General features: G+C 37.5%; 1 protein-coding gene across 1 annotated transcript in view; it reads left to right on the forward strand.

The window, feature by feature from the left end:
* LOC149212056 (MADS-box protein SOC1-like) overlaps window positions 1–21,635 on the forward strand; it is a 322,613-nt gene that overhangs the window by 170,721 nt on the left and 130,257 nt on the right. Inside the window, exons 3-5 of the mRNA XM_089391670.1 lie at window positions 19,486–19,556; window positions 19,665–19,764; window positions 19,950–19,991. Coding sequence (XP_089247796.1) covers window positions 19,486–19,556; window positions 19,665–19,764; window positions 19,950–19,991 — 213 coding nt within the window. The remainder of the gene's footprint in view (window positions 1–19,485; window positions 19,557–19,664; window positions 19,765–19,949; window positions 19,992–21,635) is intronic.

Genomic DNA, 21,635 nt, shown 5'->3' on the forward strand with positions numbered 1-21,635 from the left:
GGGAACAGAGGAAAAATTCTCTAGAGGTGGATTTTGAGGGGATAGACTTTAGTCTTACGGTGTGATCTTCAAGACCTTTACTTGGGGACTTCTTTGAGGGTTGTATGAGCTTAGTACTCATTGGAGTAAATCACAAAAGGACCTTTCTTCTCCTTGCCTTGACCTTGGGAGTGCGTATATCCATTCATAATACACTAGGTCTTGTGTAAGTCTCTCCTAGGTGTCTTAAAGGGAGAGAAGCACCTTTTCGAAGCATTGTATCGTAAAATTGAGCCTTCCTAAAGAGGTCCTAATCTATCACCTTGCACCTTCAACCCTCAAATTCCTTTTGAAGGTGATTACTCTCCGATCGGGACTCGTCCCAACTGTGAAATTTTGTAAAGAGCAGGGTACACTAGTTGTGGTGACATTGGGCCATTATCTCTTGCTATTCATTACTCTATCTCTGTCAAATAGGCTAGGGCATGCTATATTGTGTGGTAAGATTTTTGGCACCATTGTCGGGGAGGAAGCAACTCTCCCTCCATGGTCAAATATTTGAAGAGGTGACTTTTTGAATGACAATGTAGATGCTCTTTTGGGGACTCCATTGGAAGAACGAAGCCCTTGTTCTTCATTGATATCCAAGGTTAAATGTTTGTAGGGTGAAGTAAGCATTCTTCGAGGCACCCTTATTTCACCCTTGCGAATCTACAATTGATTATTATGAAAAATGAGACGAAATAGCTCATTATGATGAAGAAATGGTATCAGATTTTCCTTGTGATAACCAAGACGATGATGAGCTATTGGATCTTAAAACTTTTCAAATACTTCCAGAAAGGGTGATTGACTATAGAGAATATTTCAAGAAGCTAATGGATCATAAGGAGAAGAGTTTCCTATTGAATCTATGTAGTGAGCATGGAGGAAAGCTCTATCAAATAAAATGAGAATATGAGGAAAATCCTACAGACATCCTTCTCCTTGAGCTTGCTTACCATAACTATGTAGTCAAGATCCCATGAAAGAAAGGCATTGCAATCTGCAACAAAACCACCCATCGTACCATCCCACGCTTAAAGAAATCATAGAGACAGATGTGTTAAGAGAATATTGGCATGATCCCGAGAAAGCCACATATATAGAAGATCCTGAAGAAGATGAGGGATATCTGCAAGAATTTTGGACCACAAATTAGGGAATTGACGATGATAGCAAAGAGGAGGAAAGTTGCATGAAGCCCTAGGTGTGTGGTGAGGAGTCTGATGAACGTGACTCTTTGGCATAGGAAATGATGTTGGATGATGTACTCCATGAAGATATTGAAAGTGTGGACACAATTGGTTCCCCAAAGGTTGACATTTGTGATTTCGTGTGTATAAATGAAGGGAAATGGAATATTAGCAGCCATCATTTCGACAAAGATCCTATTTATGACATCGATGAAGAAGGATAATTTGTGGAAAGCGAAGTTGAGGCTAGCCACGTTTTAATGAAGGATATTTTTCCCAATGTTACACCTTTTGAGCCCCTTAAAGAGTAAGGAGATAACATGGCTGCCATTAGAATAGACATTGACGAGTACTTGCATGTTGTAGAAGGGAAATGGAAATATATTAGCTACCGCTTTGACAAAGACCCTAGTTATGATGCTAATGATGAACCTGATAAGGATTTTGACTTGCCTTATATTACATGTCATCAAGAAAAGATGATTGCTTTTGAGAAATCCTTGAGCCTTAGCATTGAAAATGATGAGAACACTTTGGTTGCCGCTTTTGAATATGATCCTTGCAATAAACAACCTGATTGGTGTAATTGGTCTTACGAGCCTTCTTTTGTCTCTTATCCTTGTTGACGAGAGCAGGACGATATCAAAGGGAACTCCATGGATAAAGGAGCCTTTGAGAAAAAGTTATGGGTCTTGATCATTGACTTTTCCATATTCTTTATTGAGGGAAACCCTTGATGGTGCGGGCTTGTTTCATGTTCCGATTTTTACTCATGGTCCCTTTACATGATTCATGGTCACCTTATTTTACCACCTCCCACCCTTGTGTCCTATCATATGGGTGTGATAATTATCATATTTTCTTTCAAGTATATATTATGATTGATCATACGGGTAGGAAATGTGATTTTGATATATGATATGCTAGTTGCATTGGATGTATGACTATACCTAGCGCTTGCATAATGTAATAATAATGTTAGAGTAAGATGCATTGCATATTGATTTTGCATAGTTACTATCATCACATCATGTTATCATGCTACAATAGGTGCATCCTAGAATATATATATATATATATATATATATATATATATATATATATATATATATATATTTATTTATTTATTTTAATTTTCTGGATGGTTTTATTATTTTATGAAAATATGCGCGATACATGTCTGTGGACCCAGAAGATTGTGTTCTCATGACTTTCCCGTTTAAGCATTAATCTGTTACTCCACAAAGAACTCATATCCCAGTTGGAGCCAGATGTTACCCACCAAAAGTGTGTGACCCTATAGAAGAAGCTTTTCTCCTATATCTCTTCTCGGCTTGTAGCTAGTAGTGGCTAGTAGCCACCGGTGTAGCCAATACAATATCCCATTTGATCTCTGCAACCTGCATCAGTGATATGTCCCCCTGCCCATCTATCAAGAGCATGTGTTAGAAGGTGGGAATAAAACCAAAAGGTATGTTTTTTTGTTGTGCAATCAGGTGTTTATGCTTGTTCCTCTTGGGCATGGATTATTGGGTGACTTGGAAGAAGGAAGAGTTTTGATCGTGGTTTTTCTGCCTTTCCTAAAATTGGGAGGGGTGGTTAACTCTCAATCCTGGTCCCGTGGGAACTCCTCTATTGAGTTGTAGTTTCAGGGAGGCTACTATTTTAGAATCCTCTATTTTCGTAGCGTGGTCTTGTTTTCCAGTTCCACAGTTTTCACCTCGCTCCAAACCTTACTAGCCCTGTTTCATCATTTTCCTTCTATGGGTCCACAACACTCGGACACCCCCTCCCCTTGACCACATGTTTGGGTTGGGCCTGGAATTGTTGCCCAAGAGGTTGATGCAACTAAAATAATGTTAAAAGCATATCATGGCCATGAGGAAGAAACAAAAGACAATAATATTATAAAATGCAAATGATGGTTGAGATATTAATGTAGCATGTGGGCAAAAGCCAAGCATGATCTCTACCCCTTAGTATGGCCATCCCCTTGGTTCCTAGGATCCCGTGAGTGCCCCTACATCATTAAGGAAACCATGTGCATCCCAACCCCTAGTGGACGACGAACTGAACACGGTAAGTAGGTAATCACTGCTTACATCATACACAACATGCTTTCATTTCTTAGAGCCTTGAGTAGTAATATAATGAAAATTGAAGAAAGGCCAAAAGGAAAATAAAGAAGGGTGGAAACAAAAAGGTCGGGGTAACCAATGCATTCATGATTGCTCCCTCACAGATATTTACACCCAATATGTGGACATTCCTCAACATTGTCACCCTTGAACCCATGGCATTTGGGTTTGAGACCCCTATGTACCCATCCATTCATTATCATTCACATGTCACCTAACAAATGAAGAGTGTACTAGGGAATTGTCTTTCCCCTTAGAGGTTGGAAACACCTAATAGGGTTGTTTATTAGCCACTCCTACCTATGGAGGTGTTGTCGCTGCTATAACACCCTCCAAAATTTCACTACGTTCGAATTTTGGAGCCTAATATCACTATCAAATCTAGATTTTCTTTGATCTTCAAGTGTTGTGTCATGTTTTTCTATGTTTTTCAAGTGTGTTTTAATGCTCTCAAGTGTCGTCGTTGATCCAGATGGCTCGAGAGAAGCTGAAAAATCAAAGAGGGCTCGAGAAAGGTTCAAAAATAAAAGTTCTTATATTATGATGAAACCAAGATCAAATCGAAAAGCTCATTACAAGCTTTCCAACGGCGTAAACAATACGTCAATCCGACATCGTATGTGAAAGTTAGAGCTAGTGAAAGTTAGCAGAGCGCCAACTAAATTTGGAGCTCGACTAAATATGTTGGAGCCGCTAAATTTGGCTAAAATTAACGAGGCAACAAATTGCCACTTTAGGGTGATGGTTTCTGATAGATGGAAAGGGAAAAACTGTTACCTATTTAAAATTTCCAGTGACCCTTATAATTTGTTCAACGTTTTTTGACCATTCTTTTGTATCCATATATATGAAAATAAAAAATAAAAATTATAAAAATAGGGGCCGAGCCACTACCCCCGCCACCCCTCTCCAGCGCATTTTTTTTTTTATGGAATCAAATTAACCATATGTACGTATGGTTATTAACCATATGACTATTTTGAATTAAAAAATTGTTATAACAAAACTTTAATGTGGGATCCATGGGTTTGAACCTAGGCACCCCACCTAATATTATATTCAAATTGCCAATGCGCTAAATTTTCAGTGTCATAAATATGCCAACTTTATACTCAAACTAACTAGAACAAGATCTTTATGGAATCTTGAGGAATTTAAAAGATTCCTTGGAGGGCCAAATATGGCTTTCGTAGAACCTGACCGATTTTATACTCATTCTTCTCAGTTTTTCATAAGCAATGTGATGAGGTGATTACATTCTTCATCTGAGCAGCGAAATTCAAGTCAACCCGCAAGAAAGATCTTTGTGGAATCTTTGAGATTCTGGGGGGTCCGTATTTGATCGTGTTAGAAAGAGGTTGAGTTCACAGACATTTTTCATAATTTCTCACTAGGAATGCAAAGTAGCAGTGCATTTCTTTAGCAGAGGAGTGCATTTTTAAGGCATTCCCAGAAGTGGACGTATATGGTGTCTTTTTTACATGGATGTAATTTGATTTCGCTAAAGATTAATGAAAGAGGCCTCCGCACATTAAGTAGGGCCCAGAGACGTAACCCACACTGGGTGAAGTCTATTATCAACTTGTTTGTTGTAGAAATTTCTCATTTCCCACCCCGGTTTTCAGTTTCTCCTTATTTCTCCCATATAGTTAAATGCCCTTTCCCATAACCATACATTTAACAAGCTGGAAAAAATAAATTTGCTGAAAACACAAATTTTGGAAATTTTACAGAGTGCTGGAAATTGTAGAAATAAAAATCAGCAGTAATAAACAGCCATTAAAACACATTTAAACACTGAGATTTTTTGGTCAACTTGACCCTGGAAAAACCCCTTACAACTCTTGGGGAAAACCAGTTCGAGAGCTCTTCTTTATTTCTGAAAATGCCTTTTTCACAGTGAGAAATATTCAGCAAAAAAATCAGCAAGCAAATTTACAACTTATCTCTTTTCCCATGCCTCACAACAAACTGGAAATTACAGCAAACAGGACAGCAATAAATGCTGTACGACCGCCTCGATTTTTGTGCCCACTTTCAGCATTAAATGCTGCTGTATGGCCGACAATAAATGTGTTGTACACACTACAATAAATGCATTGTATGGCCCTCGTTTTGCATGCAAAAAAAACAGCAAACTGCTCATCGATTTCTGTGCAAACCACTCCTCGAAAATCGTGCCAAAATCTGCCTTTCACTGTGTGCTGAACCAGCTGTACAAATCTGCTCAACTGCTACTTTGGAATGTGTGCCAAGCTGTTGTCTCCTTCTCCTCCCTGCTCAGAAATCTCTCTTGCTCTCTTGCTCTCCTTCTCCCAATCTGCTCATGAAAGAATTAATGACCTTTTCCTCCTTTAATCTAACCCCAAGTGACTTTTGGGTGATCCCTAAATCCAATGGCTGAAATAGATTGAGATCTAAGGCTGAGATTAAATGCTCATTTAAATCTCACTTTTTATTTTTTAATTCACCCCACTTTAATAAAGACCCACTTAGTCATTTATTTCCAAAGTCACTTTTCCTTTCTAATTTTTTTATTGACTTTATAAAAATCACTTTAAAATTAGACTTAGTAACTTTATCACTTAAAGTCACTTTTAAATTAGATTTAACTTTATAAAAATTATAAAGTTACTTTAGGAGAAAAATTAAATTCTTTTGGACACTTTTCCCTAAGCCAAAGATTAATGCCTAAGGGAACCACCTATCCTCCGGTACCAAATTTCAACATTTGTGTCTTGGCTTCTCATGGTTGTCATTTATTTCCACTTATTTTATATGTATGCATTTCATGTTTACATGCTCTTTTACATGCAATTATGTATGCATCTTTGAAGTGAAAAGATCTAGATAAGGGTTTGTATCAAAGCGGGTCTTCTGTTGATGCGAATTGCAAGTGTGTGATAACTAGGGCAAAGTGCCAAAGAGGTGAAGGAAAACTTATGTCCTTTGATCCAGAAGCAGGGTGTGCAACACGAAGAAGGAAATGGTAGATGAAGATGCTCGGTTGGAGGAAGACAGAAGTTATCGCAAGACCTTTTGCGCCATGACACAAAAAGTGGTCAAATTGGTCGAAGAGTATGAAAAGACAATGGTGAAACTAGAGAAGAAGGAAGTATCAAATGATCATGCCTCAGTGAATCATGGAGGAGGAGGAGAAGAGCCTCTTGAACCTCGTTCTCCATCTTCTAGTAAAGGTTCTTTTTCTTCCTCTTCTCGTCATTCTAAAGGTAGAAAAACTCATAGAAAGCCCCTTTTCAAGCTGGATGTCAAGTTTGTTTTGCCTGTGTTTAGTGGAGAATTTGTTGCAGAAAATCTAGATAACTGGACCAGACAGGTTGAAGTATACCGCCGCATATAATGAATCAAAGAGGCTTAAGCCAAGATCCAACTAGCATCCCTTTAATTTAGTGGCACTTCTTTTGTCTCGTGCCAAGGAAAACTGCAGAAAGGTGGTAAGAGTAGTCATAAACATCTTTAATCCTGGTCTGAGTTTGTTTCTGCTTTAAGATGATAGTTTTACCCATTGGGTTACAAAATAAGGCCTATGATGGAATGGAAACATTTGAAACAAGGTAAAGGTAAAAATGTTCAGAATTTTACATACGAGTCTAGGAAACAAGCATTAACATTTAATGTTCCACTACTCTCCTGAGACGTTGATGAATATATTATCTCTTTGCATAGATATTTACGTCAGTCATTATTATTGTTTGAACCTAAAACTCTTGATGAAGCTAGTGTGAAGGCTGTACATCTTGAAAGCAGGGGGAAGCATGAGCAAGAAGATCGCCCAAAGAGGACAACAACATCTGAGAGAAAGGAGGCAAAGCCCTCTTGTACTCATTGTTAGAAAGAAGTGCATGATGAGGAACATTACTGGAAACTTCCTCAGGGATTGAGGCCAAAGAGGAATGGAGGAGAAGCAAAAGACAGTTGCAAACGTGCAACAAGACCAAGAATTTAAATCAAAATATGAGAAGATCACCGTTGTGGGATTCGCAGGTGTTGGATCAATTGACCTTAGATTTGAGTCAGGTGACGAGATGAAGATTGTGTGTCTTGAGATTTTTGAAGATGGGCCTATTGACTTGGGTTCCAATTCAAGTGATGAGATAAAGTTTTTAGCAGACATTGTGCCAAAGGTGATAAGGGCACCAAAGGCTGCATGGCTCCAAGAACTCGAAGAGATCAACCGAAGCGTTCAAGTAGAGAACGTTGAACGAAAGAGACTCCTACAAGAAGCAGAGGAGGAGAAACAAAGGTTACGACATCAACTGCAATCCAAAAAGGAGGCCTTGGAAAAGTTGAAGTGTAACAAGCTTGAGGTAAAAACTGATTCTTCAATTTTATGTTCTTTTTATGATGATGATTTCATTGTTTTTGAGAAACATAAAAGAGGGATTGGATCAAAATTGTTGAAGAATATGGGGTATCAAGGAAAGAGCCTCGGTGTTAATGGCTAGGGCATTATGAATCCCATAAAAGTGGAGGAATTTCCTCATTATGCAGGACTTGGGTATGTCAGAAAAGAGGTTGGAGAATGCTCCAAGATAACCAAAGACTAACCAATGATACATGGTGGGAGCACCTCATCACATTCGAATGATAGTGAGGATTCCATGGGAACTTATCAGAGGCGCATCAGGACTAAGAATTCCAAGACAATCCTGAAAGTTTAGAAGAGAAAGGATCATTGTAGTCACTGCAACAGGGATGGATATCACAGATCCACATGTGAGATACTTCATGACTAGAAAGCACCTTTGAAGGAACCAACAGGTGAACATGTTCAACAAGTGAATTAACCGCAGGGAGATGACCCATTCACTTTGATGAGTGAGATATGGTTTATATATAGTAGTTTGTTGTGGCCATATTATTCTAAATCATATGTTGCGAAATGATTATAAAAGTGACGATGTGTTTTCCATCATTTGTGAAAGCAACATCATGATGTTTTGGCCTCTTTTTAATGATAGATGGGGTATTGGTTTTTATTAGGATGTACAATTGACCAAAGAAAGTGTTAAAATCTCTTGGCAAGTATGGGATACTTGGGTCAAGATTGGTCATGTAATTGACATGTAGTTTGCAAAGATTGTATGAAAGGTTTGCAGAGAATGTAGTTGATGGTTCATCGCTTGTGGCTCTAAAGTACAATGTTGAAGGAGAAGGAAGTATGGATTAACAGGGCACTTGCAGGTTGGAGATTTTGTTCATTCTTTTGGAGGACCGAAAGCTCCTTAGTGGGGAGGAATTATCCAAGTCACTCTAGAGCAGCTCAAAAATCAAGAAGGGGTCAGTAAAGGCTCAACAATCAAATTTCTTAGATTGTCATGAGGGTCAGATCGAAGAGCTTGTCACAAGCTTTACAACGGCGCAAATGACACCTCAAACCAACATGGTATGTTAAAGTATGGCTAGTCAAAGTTCCGGTCAAACTAGCCCCCCAAGCTAAAGTTAGCAGAGTGACAACTAATTTTGGAGCCCGACTAAATATGGCAGAGCTGGTAAATTTGGTGGAAATTAATGAGGCAACAAATTGGAATTTTACCACGATTATTTCCAATGGACGGAAAGGGTGAAATTGTCGCTTCTTTAAAATTTTTGGTGACCCTTGAAATCCATTTGGTGATTTTTGACTATAAAAATAGGGGGTGGGGCCACCACCCCGCCATCCCTCTCTAACACATTGTTTTCATGAAATCAAATTCTCCATATGTATGCATGGTTATCAACGATACGACTATTTTGAATTAAAAAACTTATAAAATTGTTATGACAAAACTTTAATGTGGGAGTTGTGGGTTTGAACCCAGACACCCCACCCAATATTATATTCAAATTGCTAATGCACTAGCTATTAAGGAATTGCTAAGTCCAATCAACAAATTATATATACCCACTCATTTCATCCAAGCGAGATGGGAGGTAAATCCATGAGCAATAGGGTGGATTTGTGACAACGAAAATTTGATTTTTGAATAATGAAAGGCTACGAAACCCTGAAGTTCCAAAACCATTTTCATGGTGGAATTGTGATGCCACAAATTTCGAGACAAAGGAATATTCTTTGATGCTTGAAGAATCTTTAGATTCCCTTGGAGCCAAATCTTCACGGTGTGGGAAATATGCCAACTTTATTCTCAAACGAACTAGAATTTTGCGAGGAGTCTGATGGTGGGATTAGTTTTTTGATCTGAGTAGCTGAATTTGTGTCCAGCTACACGACAAAATCTTGATGGAATCTTGAGGAATTTAAAAGGTTCCCTAGAGCACCAAAAATGAAATTCTTAGAACTACAAGGTCTTTATACTTAATTTTCACAGTTTTGCACAAGGAACGTGATGGTGTGATCAGGTTCTTCATTTGAGCAACCGAATTCCAGCGAACCTGTGAGAAGGAATATTTTGGGAATCTTTGAGATTCTTGAGTGTACGGATTTGACCCAGTCAGAAGGAGGTTGAGTTTACAATCATTTTCACATTTTTTCGCTAGGTCTCAACATTGTAGTCCATTTCCTTAGCAGAGGAGTGCATTTTTAGACATGCATGTAATTTGATTTTCTTGAAGATTAATGAAAGAGGCCTGCCCCAATTAAGCAGGGCCCAGAGACGTAACACACACTGGGTGAACTCCATTATCAACTTGTTCGTGCCTTTGCTTCTCATGGTTGTCGTTTATTTTCGCTTCTTTTATATGTATGCATTTCATTGTTACATGCTCTTTTAAATGCAATTTTGTATGCATATTTGAAGTGAAAATCTCTTGATCAGTCGCATAGATCAAAACATCCTTTGGTGCATTCCGTGGTCGTAACATCTTGTTTTCATAAAACCACACTTTTTGGTTGCAGTTGAAGACACTACACTCGTTGCACTTTTGGAATGGGTAAGAATTGGCTTTTCAATGTATATTTATCATCATTCAAGTTTGTCTAAGTTTTCTTGATGAGTTGGTATGTATTGCACGTGATTCTATGTATCAACTCATCTTGCGTGCCCCTTTCCCCATCATCCAAACTTAGAGAAATTTCAATTTCAAAGTGAACCCATTAAATCCAAAAGTGCATGAGCACACTCAAGCCTTGATGGGAAACATTTCGTTGTTTGAAAGTGAACCCTGTGCTCTCCAAGAGCATATGCACTTCTCAAGCTCAATTCCCCTTCCTTGTTTGGAACAATGCCCTCTAAAATGACTATGTCTTCCTTGAGCGCACTCCGTCAACTCGAAGAAGTGCGCCGTCCTTGAGTGAACTAGTGCAACCTGAATACTTGAAGCTCAATCCTTCAACCTTACACTATGCGCCATGCGCCCTCCTGGATTCGTTGAGTGGATGAACGCACCAAGAAGGCACGAAGCCTCAAACTTCAACCTTCAAGAGTGTGTCTTGTGCCTTACTTAAGGCCTCTTGAGCGCATGAGTGCACCCTAAGGGCACGAAGCCTCAACCTTTTGCCTTCAAGAGTGCGCTCTGCACCCTCCCTCTCTCCCTTGAGGGCACAATGCAATTGGGAAGCCTGAATGTTTCCCCTTCGTCTGTCAGACTTGTGACATGCACCTTGCCTTGACTATCCCTTTCTGTTTAGTGCATGAGCGCATGCCGAAGCGCCGGTGCCTTGCCTATCCAACCCTTCAGCCCTTCAAAGTGTGCCCATGCATCTAGAATCCCCTTTGACCCTTTTGAGTGCACCGAGAAGGCATGAATAAAAAATCTGCATAAAACATAATAGAATATGATTTTTTTAGGATGATAAAGTCTCATCATGGGTTATTAGAGAAATAGGTATTCCAGGAGCCTCATGACAAGCACACACGAGGAAGATTGGGCAAAGAGAACAAGCGAAGGAAGTGTGGAAAGAATGAAGAATGCAGTTGAATGTTGATGACTGAAGCACCCTATAGACTCCAAGATTGAAAACCCTTTGGAAGGGTGAAAGCGCCATGAACAGAAGATGAATGAAGAATGAAGATAAAGTGGCAGCCATGTAACCACTGAAGAAAATACCAAGTCATTAGCCACTATAGGTCCCAATAATCAAAGATAGTGACATGTCAAGTCTCATCATATGATGATGTGGAAGTCAAGATGTATTATTATATTCATTGTAAAAGAAAAGTAAGTGGAAGACCAAGAGTCATGTATGAACCAAAGTGTCATGGAACTCCAAAAGACATGTAATACCAAAATTCATATGTAATTCCAAAAGTGATTTGGAATTCCAAAGTTTGTAGAAGTCCAATAGACACTAGAAGACAGTGAGTCAAGAGTCATGAGGATGTGAAAGGTCATTCCTCAAGTTATAAATATATCCTCATTTCTAATGTAAAGGCATTTTAACCTTGGGTTCTCCCACAAGGCATTAAAGAGAAATAGTTAGTACTTTTGGGGAGCAAGTAGTGGCTCTAATGCTCCATTATTGGAGCTAGTGGTGTTCATTGCATTTATGTATCTTGGGACTTTTGCTTAATATTGAAGCGTTCCAGGGCAACATGTTTTCACACATGGATTGTGAATGTTTCTAAGACTATTCTTTGAATCTTTATGGTTCATGTTTGCATCCATTTCTATTGGATTAGTTGAACTATTTCGGTTACTCTGGTGCTCCTTGTGGGAAATGTGTTGATATGCTATAATAATCATCACATTCTTGTGAAGTATTTCACTTGATGTTAGACGAAACTTTCTCTTCCACGTGTGTCTGCATGAGGGTAGTACTATTTCTTCTCTCTTAGAGACTCACTTAATCCCTCCCCCCCCCCCCCCCCCGGGCAGTAGAAGAACCTTAATACATCGACAATTGAATATTAACAAGGCATACTAGTTTGCTTATTCAAAAGGACAATTGCGCTTCTCTCTGTTATGCAACCAACTCACAAAATAGAAGAAAATATAGATCGATGGCTTAAAAATTAACCTCTTCGAGGGAGAAATCTCCTTTACATTGCAAAAATGAACGATTCTTGGATGATACAAATGACAAGACCTCATTTGTATATATAGGAGTCTAAGGGGTCATAATATAATCAGAGCCTATATAGCCTTAATAATGTAAGGACACGCCAATAACAATAGTGGACTTCTATGGGGAACAACAATAACAATATGGGGGCTACATGGGCACAACAATAACAATAAGGGGGATACACTAACAATAAAAAAGGGGGATACACTAGGATTATAGGGACCTAACATGCCCCTCTCCTTCAGAAAAGTGTTGTCATCTACGCTTGAGTAGTTCTAGATGCTTCTGTATAAAATTATCATCCTCCCATGGGAATCTTCGGTGGCTAAGTGCTTCCACTTAATGAGATGTTCTGAAGATGATCAATTCTGTAGTTGTCAGGTTTTTGTTTCCGTCACTGATTCAGGCTCAAATATGATTCTTCCTTCTTCATTAAGTTTCTGGAAACACTGTTTGAACTGGAAGCTTGTCACCGATAACCTTCTTCAAGCATGAAGCATGGAAACGTGGTTGTACTTGGGGAGATGCAGGAAACTCCAATTTGTCTGTCATAGTACTAATCTTTTACAACACCTTGTAAGGACTATAGTACTTGGTGATAATTTTTCTTGCTTATTAGCTTGCTTGAGAGACATTTGTTTCTATGGTTGTAGCTTTAAGAATACCCAGTCACCTACATCAAAACTTCTTTCACTGCGATGTTGATCTCCTTATTGTTTCATTCAATTTAGCGCCAGAGTGAGGGTATCCTTTAGGAGTTGGAGAACTTGTTGTTGATGCTCGATGTGATCTTCCACTTCTTGAACCTTAGAATTTTCTCTTAAAGATGATGTGATGGATGATGAATGATATCCATAAAGTTCCATAAATGGGGTTATTTTTGCTGCAATATGGAAGGAAGTGTCACACCACCATTCAGATAGAGGTAACCACTTGACCCCTTGTGTTCGTTTATCAGATACAAAGGAACGAATATATCCTTCGAAACATGTCTTCACTATGTCAGTTTTCTCATCACATTGAGGATGATAAGATGAACTATGAGCTAATTTTGAGTACATAGATAAAAAAATAATTCAGTCCAAAATTTTCCAGTTAAAACGGGATCTTTGTCACTTACTATAATCTTTTGGGTTTCCATGAAGCATCTGAATTTTTTGCTTAAATGCAATAGCAACTGTAATGGGTTTAAAAGGATGAGATAATGCACAAAATTGTGCATACTTGGTAAGTCTATCAACTACCACCATGATGACACTCTTTCCTTCAGACTTGGTAAACATGTGATAAAATCGATTGAGACCTCCTCCCAACACTGACATGGAATGGCTAAAGGTTGTAACAGACACGGGGTCTTAATTCTCTCAACTTATTTTGTTGGAAAACTGAACATTCTTCCACAAACTTCTGAATAACAGATTTAAGGCCATCCCAAAAAAATCCTTCTTGACCCTATGGTAAGTTTTTGAAAATGTTCACTGCCCTCCTAAGGGAGAGGTGTACAATTCCAAAAGAATCTTTTGTTTGAGTTGGGAATTATTACAAAGATATAAACGATCTTTGTACCATAATGAATCATTTTTCTAGCGAAATGTATAAGATGTACTGGGATCTTGCTGAACTTTTGAATGCGTGTCCACATCTCTTCATCATTATTCCATTTATCCCTTGCTTCTGTTATCCACTCAGGTTGGATACTAGAAATGGCACAAAGCAACGTTTCCACATCCTCATCCTTTCTTTAGAGTGCATATGCAACAACATTTTTCTTTCCTTTTTTATATATGATTTCAAATTCATAACCCAACTTTTTTGTCACCCATTTTTGCTGCTCTTCTGAAGATAATCTTTGTTCAAAAAACTATTTAAGACTGCCATGATTTGTTTTTACCTTGAGTGTCTTCCAATTAGGTAAGGTTGCCATGGTTGGCAATAATGGCATTGATGTGAAATCAAGCTGATTGATTAATGTTGATGAAGGTTATTGAGCGCATTTGTGATAATTTATGTTGAATGGACAGTACATAAATGTTGAATTTTGAATATAAATGGCTGAAAGTTATGTGAACTGCAAAGATTAGGCTAATCGATGTGAAGGCTAAACATTGAGACAAAAGTTGAAATACATATATTTCTTTCAACATAAAATGTACATAATAAAAGTCTGATTTGTCTCGTGTAATTATTACTGAATGAGTTGTTAGGTCAGCTCTATTTTATATTACAAATGATTTTCGTAACTGAAAATGACAAGAAAAGCTTGTGAGCAATTTTTGTAAGTCCAAGAGACTATGCTTCATCTCATATTCCTTCAAAGAATACAAACGGCCAAGAGGGCTTGCTTATAAATTATATAATGTGGAGTGAAAAAGGATGAGCTTTTTTCGAGTGGAAGGAGTCTGCATCAAAGAATTGATTCTTGGCTTGCTTATAAATTATATAATGTGGAGTGAAAAAGGATGAGCTTTTTTTGAGTGGAAGGAGTCTGTATCAAAGAATTGATGAGAAGTAGCATAAGAGAAAAAGAGTGAAAAGAAGAAGCAGCGCAACAAAAAATTTGACATAAGAATTGTATATGAGGTAACCAACATTTGTGACTTGATGTTGTGATAGAGAAATTTGTGTTCTTTTCTATGTTGCAGTTTGAAAAAGAACAGGTTGTAACCTATTGAGGTAGGAGCCTCCTGTGGGTTGTAGCCTGCAAAAAACTTGTGGGAGTTGGAGCTTCCTTTGAGGTAGGAACCTCTTGTAGGTTGGAGCCTACAAAAATCTGATGTAATAAGGAGTAGCAACTTGCCTTCACATCACTTTCAACGAAAAATTCGTGGTTTTCTCCCTTCGGGGTTTCCACTTATATTTGGTGTCTTCATGTGTTTAATTCTTGCGTGTTCTTTGAATGCTTTGAATTCTTGGTAAACAAATTTGCAAACCTCTCTCCTTGAAATCTGCAAAAGGAATTCAATAACTATTGAGCACAAACATAAATCATTAACTGCAAAAGAAGGTTAAGTTGAGAAAAATAAAGTATTTAAATTACTGATTCATCCCTCCTCTTAGTATTTTCCATTAATAAATATCAGCCATTGCTTTAGTGCACGTAGTACTGCCAACATTTCCTTCTCATAAATAGGTTTGTGTAAATACTTTCATTTGATTGGACGACTTTCAAAATCAATGGGTCTTCCTTCTTGCATTAAAACAACACCAATTCCATTTCCTAAGGCATCACATTCCACAATAAAGGTTTTCGTGAAGTCTGGCGTAGCGAAGACCAGTGCTTGGCACATTGTCTCTTTAATATGTTCAAAGACCTTAGTTGCTTTTGGAGTCCAAGAAAATGCATCTTTCTTAGGTAATGATGTTAGAGGTGTCGCTATTCTCAACTTTGTCAACACTTCCAACTTGACATTCATCGCATACATGTCTACTTTTAAAACCTCCATGATGTCTTTTATACCATTCATGTCACCTTATATTTTTTCTTTTAATCCATCATGTCCCCTTTTAGTTCATCTTTGGTTGCTCTTTGTGCGAGCAAAATTTGTTGCACTTGGTCCTGTAATTCTGATATATGATGCTGAAATTATTCCTCTTCATGCGTCATAGTAGAAATTTCTTAGGGCTTAAAGGGTGTAAAATTATTTTGTTTGGGAGGGCATTTTAGAACCAAATACTAATATGTATGCTTCAATGTGCCCATGGAATCACTTCAAACTGATTTGTCAAACAAAGGTTATGCAATTTTTAAAAAAAATAATACACTTATTTTTTACTTTTAGGAGCTCGATTTTTAACTGTTGTAACTCTGTAATTTTGAATTCCAAAGGCCTAAAATACCTTCTTGTGGTAGTTCTATGAGTCTTTTTTCCAACATCGCAGGTCAGACTAAAATTGGATTATTGAAGATAATGTTATGTCAAGTCTCCCATAATGATTTGATTATGGGATGGTTGAATATAGAAAACTTGTACGTAATGCCACCTGTCATTGTTTCAGCCTTCAAACCTGAAATTGATATCAAAGAAACTACAGTTTTTTCATTTTATGTAACTTCTTACAAAATTCCAATCTGATGCTTGAAGAGAAAGTTGTGATAATTTTAGCTCAGTCACTTGTTTGAGATTGAATTCCGGAGCATGAAAAAACCCAACTTCTTCAGACCATATCTCAGAAAATATAGCGAACCAAAATATGAAATTCCTGAACAAAGTTCACCATGATTTTGGTTCCATACGGTCGCAATTTCAGCGTCTAAATATTTGTAGGAAAAATATTACAACAAAAATGTCACGATGACCTGTTTGAGGCAAGCAAACCCGAGAATCCAAGCTCTGATACCAAATCTTATGCATTCAACTCACAAAATATATGGAAAGATAGATCAACGACTTAAAAATTATCCTCTTCTAGGGGGAAACCTCCTTTATATTACATAAATGAACAATTCTTAGGTTATACAAATGACAAGACCTCCTTTGTATATATAAGAGTCTAAGGGGTCACAATATAATTGGAGCCTACATAACATTAATAATGTAAGGGCGCAACAATAACAATAGCGGACTTCTATGAAGTATAACAATAACAATATGGGGGCTACGTGGGCACAATAATAACAATAAGGGGGTTACACTAGTATTATAGGGACCTAACACTCTCTCGTGTTGACAGTGAAGGCTAAGGCATACCTTTAAGTAAATAACAACCGAGCCATATTCCGGAAGGGATTCCTACACCAAACGGTGTGAGGTCTAGTTGGGACTTTATATTGGGGAGATCCCCATATGCTGGCGGGACCCAACACTGTCAATATGAGGCAACATTATTACAAGATCAAAGCCCCAAATTTGGAAGGGAAGTCCCATATGAAGTCTCATTTTGCGCTTGACAAACACGATTGGTTCACTTAGATGCACTAATGAATTATTGTACGTGATGGTGAGGATGCCAGACTAGAAATTACATGTAATTGGCAGGTGGTTTCATAATGGGCGGGGCAACTTAATTGGGGCCTAAGTTCGCCATAGGATCATATTGACAACGCCGGGTGAAGCATTTAAAGCCATGGGACTCCCATCATGTGTAGAGAATCATTTCAATGCTATGTGAACCGTTTACAGCTTTAGCAATCCGCTCATTGCCACATTTGATTCAGAAGATGTTGCACTTTCACCAGTGTTCCTTAGTTGACTTAGTAGTGATGACATGGTTTGGCAACTAATCTAAGACCCACGGGAGGTTTCTCTCACCCCTTCAGACATGGGAGGGTAAGCATCATCGTCAGAGTCCTAAGTATTGGAGCATTGGAGGCTATTCTATCGTCAAGAGACACCTGAGACCTGTTTCATTCCAAACTCACCTTGGGGTCCCACATGATGACTTGCATGGAGAGTTAGTGAGCATGCCCTATTTCGTGATTTATGGAGCCCTATCACACATATTGGTACCAAAATGACTCAACGTGGCCCTCTAACCACCCTACAACAACATGACGTCTTCAATTCAGCTAGCATTTGGATGACTAATTCGTAATTTGCAAAAGCTACTTAGTCGGCTTGTGACCAAGGATGTATCTTGCCTATTTTTATATTTTTTTGCGGCTTACAGGGTAAATTCGACCTAGTAGGACTCATATAAATAGAACTCAACTTCATTTGTATTGGATCAACATCTCACTTGGGAATTTCGGCCTCCTTGGTAAATTCACACTTTTTCTTTGGATTGCTATAGGATGATTTTCGATGCATTTCAATATTTGGAGCTGAAATTTGATCTTCTTTAGAGTTGTCTCAAGTTGTGGATGGATATATCATGTTGGCGTCTTGTAAGTGCTTGATATTGAAATTTTTCTTATGGAATATGTCTAATGTATCGAATTATTGCAACTAGGTTATTCATTGTATGGTTAATGATGAATTTTCCTAGTGGATGAAATATTGTCTTTTTCCATAAATCGCCATAATTCCCGAGTGGGCAATTGTCGAGGGTTGGTAATTAGGGCATCAATTCTTGACCTTTTTGAGGATCAAGGCATTTTTGCAAGCCATTTGGTGATCAAATATCTCTCTCCATAATTTATCCGTTTTAAATTTTGGTCCCCTTCTATTGGATGAATAGGCTAGGCCTTAGAACGAAGATTCTCTAGAGAGTGAAAAGATGCATTTCGGGAGCATAGACTTCATGCTTAGGGTGTTATCTATAAGATCTCAAAGTTTAACGAGTATCTCATTGGCTTTAATCCATAAAATATTGTGCCCTATGATCGCCCTAAGAGGGAAACCCTGGATTGTATTTCCTTGACTTGGGACTTCTTTGAAGGTTGTATGAGCTTAGTACTCAATGGAGTAAATCACAGAAAGCCCTTTCTCCTCCTTGCCTTGATCTTGGGAGTGCTTGTATCCGCGATAATTCATAAAACCCTAGGTTTTGTACAAGTCTCTCCTAGGTCTCTTCAAGGGAGAGAAGCAACTTTTGAAGCATTGTATCATAATCGTGAGCCTTTCTAAAGAGGTCCTGATGTATCACGCTACACATTCAACCCAAGAATACCTTTCGAAGGTGATTACTCTCCCATTGAGACTCCTCCCATTGGTGAGATTCTATAAATATTAAGGGATACTCGCTGTGGTGAAAGTCTGTAAAGAGCCATTGTCCCTTTTTGTTATCACTTAGTCTATACCTTCATCCTATATGCTTTCCCTCCTTAGGGCCTGCTAGAATGTGAGGTAAAAGTCCCAACACACACTTGCACAACTTTGGAGTCTTCCCGAACTTCTATGTGGATTCCTTATTTCACCCTAGCTTTGATACCACTAGATGGTATTTGTAACCTATAGGAAATATTAATAACTAAGAGATAATTACACAAATATGATGAATAACTCACACAATATGAATTTTACATCGTGAAACTTTGACAGTTTGTCAAGGAAATATCCATGGGGCAAAGTAAGGTATTTTATTTATCAAGAAGAAAACTAAGTTTACAGCCTACACACTAAATTGGTATAAGAGTCCCTTTAGATTTGAGGCTATAACCTATTTAAAGAAACACATATTCTTAAACATTAAACCTAATTAATAAATCATGATTGTGCGTCTAAATAATTATTTAATTACAAACCTTTATATTTGCTGACGCACTTCTATAATTTTTTGCATGCAGTATTCCAAACATTCCAAACAAAAGCTTGCAAATATGGAAGAACAGATTAGGATTCTTGAATCAACCCAAAGGTAGTGTAAGTTTGAGAGTGACTTAATGCAATGATTTTGAATATGTCTCTTTTTTGAGTATCTTATATTCTCAAAATTTATGCCATGTATTGCTTCACCTTTTTGCAGAAAGATGTTGGGGGAAGGGTTGGAATCGTGTTCAATGGCAGAATTAAATAAATTAGAGAGCCAAGCTGAACGAGGATTGAGCCATATACGGGCTCGAAAGGTAGTTGAAAATGATGCCTTGCAGATCATAACGATGTTATTTATTTTTACAGATGTAATAACTAAGTCTGCTACTGACAACTTTTAAAGCTCAAAATGGTGTTATTTATTTTTACAGATGTGAATAAGTCTGTGGTTGACAACTTCTAAATTAGCTTAACTGTTGTTTCTTGTTTGGCATGTCAGACGGAAATATTGGTTGACCAAATAGAATGTCTTAAAAGGAAGGTAACATGCATGGCCCAATGATGCCTCCCTTTCTTCCTTTTAGGGAAAGTATTTGATAATGCACAATTATATGTATGCTGAATTAGAATGTGAGAATAGCCGACTAGATTGAAATTTATATTATGGCTTAGATTCTCCTGTATAAATTTATCTGTAGTCATCATTTATTTACAGATATCATTGTGTTCATTTTTATAATTAGCTGCTTTATTTTATTTTATGGGATTCCTTCTTCCCCGTTTGCTTCTTCAAATTTTCTATATATTCTTTCTCGAAGGCTTAAATTGGTCTAGGCTGTTTGAAATTTATATGCCAGGTTTAGTATGTAAGTTATATAATTATTGACTATATTTGTTAATGATATTTGTAAGGTTCTTTTACAGTTTTCCATGGGCATGGACATATATCATTTATTTGGTAGGATTGTGGCTTTGACGTTATGAAAGACAAAAGAAAGATCCTACTTTCTCTTAAAAATGTTTACGAGGAGATTATTTGTTATTTCTTGATTTGATTTTGTGGATTATTACAAAATTCTTAGACTCTTGGCTGAGTAAAGCAAGGTTATGTAATGTTTGTTAATAAAGAAATAGAGTTTAAATTGTGCATGTTCTTACTCAAAGTAGCATCTTTTGAAATAAGGTAGGCTGCATGATGATAATTATGAGGAGCTTTTTTGTTTGCTTTCCAAGATAGTAGGTGAAATTATGTTGAGTGATAATTATAAAAGGATAATTGTGAGGAGTTGTTTTGTTAGGTTCTGAAAGGGTTAGGAGTTTTCTGAGTGCCAACCTACGGTTAAAAGTTTATTTTGAATGATGGAATTATTATTTACTGATATTGTTATTTACCCCATAGTAAAGTTTTATATATGATATATTCTTTATGAAGTTATTTGTTCATTCTTGTTAATGGTCACTTTACAAGTTCATAAAGAACATCAATATTATTAGCTAATCAATGGCTAGTATCTACGCGGAACAATTTGATATGTTTTTGCAAAATGCACTGCTAGAGTTCTGAAGGATATTGTTGGAACTAGGATTTTTACACTTGTTTTTACCTAGCAAACTTGCACACAAAGTAATAAGACTTGAACCAGTAGTGTAACCAAAGGGGAACTTATGAAGGCTTCCCCTTGCCACTAGATAATGCTTTATATCACTTTAGGACATTTGTACTTTGGCACAAGGGTGTTATCCCTATGTGTAAGATGATCTTTAGAAGTAAATGGGATGATGAACAATGATTGTTGCCAATCCAACGAGAAATGGAGTCAATAATATACCAACAAGAGGATTTGAATATTATGGAAAGGATGTTAAGTTTTACATTTCTAAGCCATAGCCAGCTACACAAGGGTAACTGAGAGCCCTTATCAAGATGCATCATCGCAACCATGAATTTATAGCCAAGAATGTGCGATGATAATCACTAAAGAGAGAACTATAACATTAAGTCATAATAAAGAGGACAATGCCTTCAATCTTGAACTACAATCTCATATCCTCAAGTGAACGGTTAACGCATGGCATGACTAGTGAGATAATATTTTCAAAATGCACAAAAATCAATCCTAATCTCTTCTCCTTCTACATGAATGCCGTCTAACAACATATTTACAACAATGAATAGAACTATGAT

The sequence above is a fragment of the Pinus tabuliformis genome, chromosome 1_1 (genome assembly GCF_031772625.1).
Source record: "Pinus tabuliformis cultivar Carrire ecotype Pingquan chromosome 1_1, CPIR1, whole genome shotgun sequence".
NCBI lineage: Eukaryota > Viridiplantae > Streptophyta > Pinopsida > Pinales > Pinaceae > Pinus > Pinus tabuliformis.